Source organism: Fistularia commersonii, chromosome 32 (assembly GCF_037954325.1).
Source record: "Fistularia commersonii isolate RoL2024-O1a breed Wild chromosome 32, RoL_Fcom_v1.0, whole genome shotgun sequence".
Classification (NCBI taxonomy): Eukaryota; Metazoa; Chordata; class Actinopteri; order Syngnathiformes; family Fistulariidae; genus Fistularia; species Fistularia commersonii.
This window is the reverse complement of record NC_141315.1, coordinates 11662501-11669655: the sequence shown is the minus strand read 5'-3', so window position 1 is coordinate 11669655 and position 7155 is coordinate 11662501. Positions and strand designations below refer to the sequence as shown.

Genomic DNA, 7155 nt, shown 5'->3' with positions numbered 1-7155 from the left:
ATGCACAGGCACACAGTCTCACACACACATGCACAGGCACACACACAACCACACAGTGAAGGTCGAGTGCTTTGTTTCATTTCATTTGCACGTGGTGTCTGCTGGTCATCTTCTCCTCTTTGTGCTGCAGGAGGAGAAGCAGCGAAGGAACCCGTCAAAATAAAAGCCAAGGGTTCCACCAAAGATGGAGACGGAGGTGAAGAAGCCGAGGAACCCGCAGACTCTCGGCTCCCGGGAGGAGGCCCAGAGCGGACGGGCCGAGAGCCGATTGGACGGGCGAGACGGCGACGTCGTGGGACGCGACGGATGAGGAGACGTCCGACGTCTCGTCACTTCTGCCGGCTGGAGGATCTGGAAGGTCAGGATCTGGAGACGCTTCACCTCCACCTCCACCTGAGAGAAGATCTGCTCTGGTTCCACACCAAACCTCAGGGGGGCCTTCAGCCGCTCCCCAGATGACCAGGTGATGGTCTCGACAAGGAGGTGTCACATGGGGTGATGGCACACACACACACACACACACACACACACACAGACACACACACACACAGACCCCCTGTGTGTGTCTTTGGTTATTGAACAATATTCATCACCATCATCTGTGATGATTTTTTTTCATTCCCACTTCACACACACACACACACACACACACACGTATACGCACAGTTGACTTGGTAAAATCCATTCAGGCAAGTGTGTGTGTGTGTGTGTGTGTGACGGCCTGTCTGACTTTGCTGTGACACCTGGGAAACCCTCCCTGTGTCGCCACAAAAGCTGGTTGATGTCGCTATTTAAATGCAAATATGTGTGTGTGTGTGTGTGTGTGTGTGTGTGTGTGTGTGTGTGTGTGTGTGTGTATGTGTGAGAACCATCATGCTCTGGTGGTAAAAAGGATGTCACACACTCCGTAAATCAGATGATGAAGGTCTAAATAAAACTCCAGTTTCAATAAAAGCTACTGTTGAAATGATTTGATCAGTAACTGATCAATCATTGATCAGTTACTGATCAAAACAATAATGACTCACTGCAAAATACTGACATGGGTTAGGATTCATGGAGGAGACCAGGATGAGGATGAAGATGAGATGAAGATGAAAATGAAGATTAGGATGAAGATGAAGATGAAGATGAGGATGAAGGTGAGGGTGAGGATGAAGATGAAGATGAAGATGAGGGTGAGCAGGTGTTTCCAGTTGCTTCCAGACACAAAGGTGATGAAAGTGATTTTGTCGTCATTTATTTTCTCAGAAAGGTTCAAAACCCAAGAGGAGCTTCTTTGTCACCGACGGCGTCATTTCGGTGGAAAGCACATCCCATAATGAGGACGTGACGACCTTCACACATCTGCGGAGCGTCGGCCCGGACCTGCAGGTAAGAGTCGGACCGTCGATGGGTCGGGTCAGGGTTAGACGTTTGAAAAGAAAAAGCCAAGTCGACGGATCTCAGCGGAGCCGAGCTGAAGACGTCCTGGAGGAGAAGGTGCCGATCCAAGATCTTCAGACGTTCACCGCCGCTTCTTCTTCCCTTTTCGGTCCTCCATCGCTCCCCATCCTTTGTGTCTCGGGGTGGAAATCTTTCAGCGAGCTTCTTCCTCCTCCTCCTCCTCCTCCTCCTCCTCCAGGCTGCCACCTTCTCTCTCTCCGTCCTCCTCCTCCTCTCCTCTCTCCTCCCCTCTGGGCCTGAGAGGCCTCCAAGCCCCGACCATCTGCTTCACTCTGCTTCACTCTGGAAGCCTCCACACTTCCTGTCTGACAGCCAGACCGCACGCTCCTGCACGCCGGCTCCTGCTCCTGGTCCTGGTCCTGGTCTATATCCTGCTCCTGCACGCCGGCTCCTGGTCCTGGTCCTGCTCCTGGTCTATATCCTGCTCCTGCACACCGGCTCCTGGTCCTGGTCCTGCTCCTGGTCTATATCCTGCTCCTGCACGTCGGCTCCTGCTCCTGCTCCTGGTCCTGGTCTATATCCTGCTCCTGATTCTGGTCCTGCTCCGGGTCCTGCTCCTGGTCTATATCCTGCTCCTGCACGCCTGCTTCTGCTCCTGGTCCTGGTCCTGGTCTATATCCTGCTCCTGCACACCGGCTCCTGGTCCTGGTCCTGGTCCTGGTCTATATCCTACTCCTGCATGCCTGCTCCTGCTCCTGCTCCTGCTCCTGCTCCTGGTCTATATCCTGCTCCTGATTCTGGTCCTGCTCCTGGTCTATATCCTGCTCCTGCACGCCTGCTCCTGCTCCTGGTCCTGGTCCTGGTCTATATCCTGCTCCTGCACACCTGCTCCTGGTTCTGGTCCTGGTCCTGATCCTGGTCTATATCCTGCTCCTGGTCCTGGTCCTGCTCCTGGTCTATATCCTGCTCCTGGTTCTGGTCCTGCTCCTGGTCCTGCTCCTGGTCCTGCTCCTGGTTTATATCCTGGTCCTGGTCCTGGTCCTGCTCCTGGTCTATATCCTGCTCCTGGTCCTGCTCCTGATCTATATCCTTCTCCTGGTTCTGGTCCTGCTCCTGCACACCTGCTCCTGGTCCTGGTCCTGGTCTATATCCTGCTCCCGGTCCCGCTCCTGGTCTATATCCTGCTCCTGGTTCCGGTCCTGCTTCTGCTCCTGCTCCCGATCCTTTTCACCCATACTGGTCCCGGTCCCGGTCCCGGTCCTGGTCCGGTGAAGCGATCAGAAGGTTTTGTCCAAACTGAGAGGAAGCATGGAAGGTTCTGGTTCTGCCTGCTGCTGTTCCTGTAGACCACCAGCAGGGGGCAGCGGCTCTCGGCGCCCCCGCAAGACGGTCCCGTATCTGCAGGACCGGCTGGTCCTCCTGAGATCCAGGAGGTCAAAGGACCAGAGGACGGGTGGAGATGAAGAGAGACCTTCAACATTCAACCCGCCGGACCCGGAACTCCAAAACCAAACATCGTCCAGAATTTCCCAAAGATGCAGGAAGTTCTGGGAGGAGACGGACATGTTTCTCTGAGGAAGAGGAGAGGAAAGGAAGGAAGGATGGAGGAAGAGGAGGAAGAGGAGGAAAGATGGAAGGATGGAGGAAGAGGAGGAGAGGAAAGGATGGAGGAAGAGGAGGAAAGAAAGGATGGAGGAAGAGGAGGAGAAAAGGTGTCCCTGGGCCTCCATCATCCCACCAGTCAAACCAGTTCAGTCTGTCTCTCTGGTTGGTCGCCCCCCCCTTTCCTCCCCTCCTCCTCCTCCATCCTTCTCTCCTCCTCCATCCTTCTCTCCTCCTCCCTCTCTCTTTCTTCCCCTCCCTCTCCCACGCCTGCCCTTATAAGGCGAGGCTCCGCCCCCTGTGGAGCGTCAGCGGCGGGAGGAAGACCCGTGGGGTTTTTGGGTTTTGGCGTCCAGTCCTGTGGGGCCGCAGGGCTGAGAGTTTCTCCTCCGCTCCTCATCCCTCCATCCCTCCATCCCTCCATCCCTCCGTCCTCTTTGGGGACCAGGCAGAGCGTTCCTGTGAGGATTGCCGTCCTGCCTCCTCGCCACGTTCCCCTGCGCGCTCAAAGACCGCTTTCCCTCCGTTTGGGGAAAAACACCAAACTTTTTTTTTTCTCCGCACCGACGGCGAGAGGTTTTTTTTTTTTTTCCCCTTTCCCTCCGGACTTCCCGTCCCCGCGCTCGTCCTGCTCGGCGGCGCCGCCGGCGGCGACGGGGCTCCAGAGATGTTCGGCATCCAGGACAACCTTCCCCGCGGGGCCACGGCCGGCATGAAGGAGGAGCCGCTGGCCGTCCGGTCCTGGATGCACTCCAGCGGCGTGGTGGACGCCGGCACGGCGGCGCAGAGGTAGGACGCCTCGGGGGATCGGGGGACGCCGCACAACTCCACAACCGCTGATATCCGGGGCACCGCCGAGCCCGACGGCAAGGGTCGGACGCCCGGGGGCGCGAAGGAAAACACATTTCTGAGTGAAAAGTGATCATTTAGAGAAGTTGGACCTTCCAAACATCCAAATATTCAAAGACGTAAACAATTCAAAGACGCAAATATTCGAAGACGTAAACAATTCAAAGACGCAAATATTCAAAGACGTAAACAATTCAAAGACACAAATATTCAAAGATGCAAACTATTTAAAGATGCAAAATATTTAAAGATGCAAATGATTCAGAGATTCAAAGAATTGAAAGTCGCAGATATTTAAAGTGAATCTTCGTCCGTCGGCTCGGGACGAAAAGCCCGGAAGGTGTTGTGGATCCCGGGAATCAGACGGCGCTCGGGGGGGAAACGTTTCGGGAGCTGAAGAGTCGCTGAAGATTTCAGTCTCAGGTCTCATTATTATCTCATGATGATAATTTGAATTGTGATTTTTATTATAATTATAATTTAGAAATTATGGTATCGAATATCATGCAGGTTATTATTTCTGTTATGGTGACTATGATTATTATTATCATCATAGATGTAAATATTACTATTCCGGTAATTATTATTATTTTAACATTAGGAAAAAGTGACAATCGTTGTATTTATTATCATTGTAGTCGTTAGTATTATAGTTGTTGTTATTGTTAACATTAACAGTAATAATCAGTCAATAACGGTGATGATGATGATGATAATAAATTATATTGAAACTGAAAATATAGACGGTGATATTTATAACAGTAATAATAATTTGAAGAATAAGCTTAACAGCACTGACAATAAACACAACAATGAAGATAATAATACCTAATAATTGTAACGGTGAAAATAATTTCAATCATAATGAAAACAATTGATCACGATTGATTGAATTGATTGATAATTATTATTATTATAATTAAGACGCTAAAAACAATAAAAATATTAACTGTCATAATTCGAACAGAAATAATTTCAATCATAATAATTGCTGATAATAACAATAATAGCCGTAATAATTATGATTTATTATTGTTTCAATAATAATTGTAACAAAATGTCGAGGGGTGAAAATACCCATTTTTAAAAAACCTTCCTTTGGGAGAAGATTAATTTTCAACGTCTTTAAATGTAGTGATATTTATGATTCTGAGAAGAACATCATTATGTGAATTCAAACATTTCCTGGAGCCTCCCGGCCGACGGAGAAGGTGCAGGAGTGTGTGTGTGTGTGTGTGTGTGTGTGTGTGTGTGTGTGTGTGTGTGTGTGTGTGTGTGTGTGTGTGTGTGTGTGTGTGTGTGTGTGTGAGAGAGAGAGAGAGAGAGCACAGGCAGCAAACTGAAGTCCATGAATATGTGGCGATGCTTTTAGATACCAGGCTGTGATTGACAGCAGTGTTGCCGTCCGTCCGGAGAGCCTCCTCCTCTTTCTCTTCTTCTTCTTCTCCTCTTCTTCTTCTTTTTCTCTTCTTCTTCTGCTTCTTCTCCTTCCTCCTCCGCCTTGGCTTTTCTTTTGTGTCTGAGGAGTTCAGAATCAGAGCGTGCCGCTGACCGAAAGGCCTGGAGAAGGGAGGGTAGCAGAGGCTGCTTCATATGTGAGGGAACCTCCCGGTCCTGGACCTTCTCCTCCAAGACCAGGACCTTCTTCGTGTCTGCAGTTTGTTTCAGGTCCTCTTCCCCGCCGAGGCCGCCGTCTCCTAGGAGACAAAGGCCCCGAGGCCTAAAGGGACCAGGAGAACGTCTCCTCGCCTTTTCCTGCTCCGGAGGCGAAGATCCCAGGCCGTGGCCTCGGAGGACAGGCTGGGGTTTAGCACGTTAGCACGTTAGCACGTTAGCACGTTAGCGGTGACGATGGCATTGTGTTATCCCGCCGACGATCCGACCGCTTTCCAACGTTGACGGAGGCAAACGCTCCGCGCCAAGGGAGGGAAAATGCAATGTAACGCCGCGTTTTCAAACCGTCACTGGAAAGGACTCAATGCTATGTGAGGCTAACAGGGAGGAGACGATGGTATGGGCCAAAGTCGCTGACGTCCTCTGTCCTCCTTGCGGCGTCCTCAGCGGCGTGGGCTTGGCTCGCGCCCACTTTGAGAAGCAGCCGCCATCCAACCTGAGGAAGTCCAACTTCTTCCACTTCGTGCTGGCGCTTTACGACCGGCAGGGCCAGCCTGTGGAGATCGAACGCACCGCCTACGTGGACTTCGTGGAGAAGGAGAAGGTGGGATGGCACCATCTGGGCCACACCGCTAACATCTGCAAAGTCAGAGAGCCAAACACAGCCAACAGGAGGTGTGTGTGTGTGTGTGTGTGTGTGTGTGTGTGTGTGTGTGTGTGTGTGTGTGTGTGTGTGTGTGTGTGTGTGTGTGTTGAGTTTAGGAGCCGACCTCGGAGAAGACCAATAATGGGATCCACTACAGGCTGCAGCTGCTCTACAGCAACGGTGGGTGTTTGTTTACTGCATTGCCCAGGTGTGTGTGAGTGTGTGTGTTTGTGTGTGTGTGTGTACCCGCGCATGTGCATCAGGGTTGTAACTTTGAGCGTGTGTGTCCACAGGTGTGCGCACGGAGCAGGACCTGTATGTTCGACTCATCGACTCCATGACCAAACAGGTGAACCCCCCCCCCCCCACACACACACACACAGTGGCTCACATACGAGCCTCGACACACAGACACACACATACACATACAAAAGCATGCACATACACACACGCACACATAAGCACACACACATACACACGCGCAGGTTTCAGCTGTCAGATGTAGTGTCTGACGGTTCCTTGATGCAGCCGAACAGAACGTCCACCGTGTGTAACAGTGTGTGTGTGTGTGTGTGTGTGTGTGTGTGTGTGTGTGTGTGTGTGTGTGGGTATGTGTATGTGTGTGTGTCGTTCCGCTTGTGTGTGGTTTTTGTATGCCCCTGTGTGTGTGTGTTTTTGTATGCCGCTGTGTGTGTGTGTGTGTGTGTGTGTCTGTGTGTTTTTTTATGCCCCTGTGTGTGTGTTATTTTTTATGTGTGTGTGTGTGTGTGTGTGTGTGTGTGTGTCTCTGTCTGCGTGTGTGTGTATGTATGGCCCTCTGTGTGTGTGTGTGTGTGTGTGTGTGTGTGTGTGTGTGTGTGTGTGTGTGTCCTGCAGGCCATCATCTACGAGGGTCAAGATAAGAATCCTGAGATGTGCCGGGTGCTTCTGACACACGAGATCATGTGCAGGTGAGAACGTCTGTAGAACCTTTATCCATTTGACCCGTCGATCAAAACGATCAACTGCCGATCACCAGGATGGATCACTGATGGATTTAATGATCAAATAAAGCTGGA

General features: G+C 51.2%; 1 protein-coding gene across 5 annotated transcripts in view; it reads left to right on the top strand.

Annotated features, from left to right (window-relative positions):
* The first annotated feature begins 832 nt into the window (after window positions 1-832).
* ebf3a (EBF transcription factor 3a) overlaps window positions 833-7155 on the top strand; it is a 21478-nt gene continuing 15155 nt past the window's right edge. For all 5 annotated transcript variants that reach the window (XM_086139494.1, XM_086139495.1, XM_086139493.1 and 2 more), the window contains exons 1-5: window positions 833-3777; window positions 5899-6055; window positions 6214-6277; window positions 6391-6446; window positions 6974-7047. In XM_086139494.1, coding sequence (XP_085995620.1) covers window positions 2846-3777; window positions 5899-6055; window positions 6214-6277; window positions 6391-6446; window positions 6974-7047 — 1283 coding nt within the window. In that variant the 5' untranslated portion in view covers window positions 833-2845. The remainder of the gene's footprint in view (window positions 3778-5898; window positions 6056-6213; window positions 6278-6390; window positions 6447-6973; window positions 7048-7155) is intronic.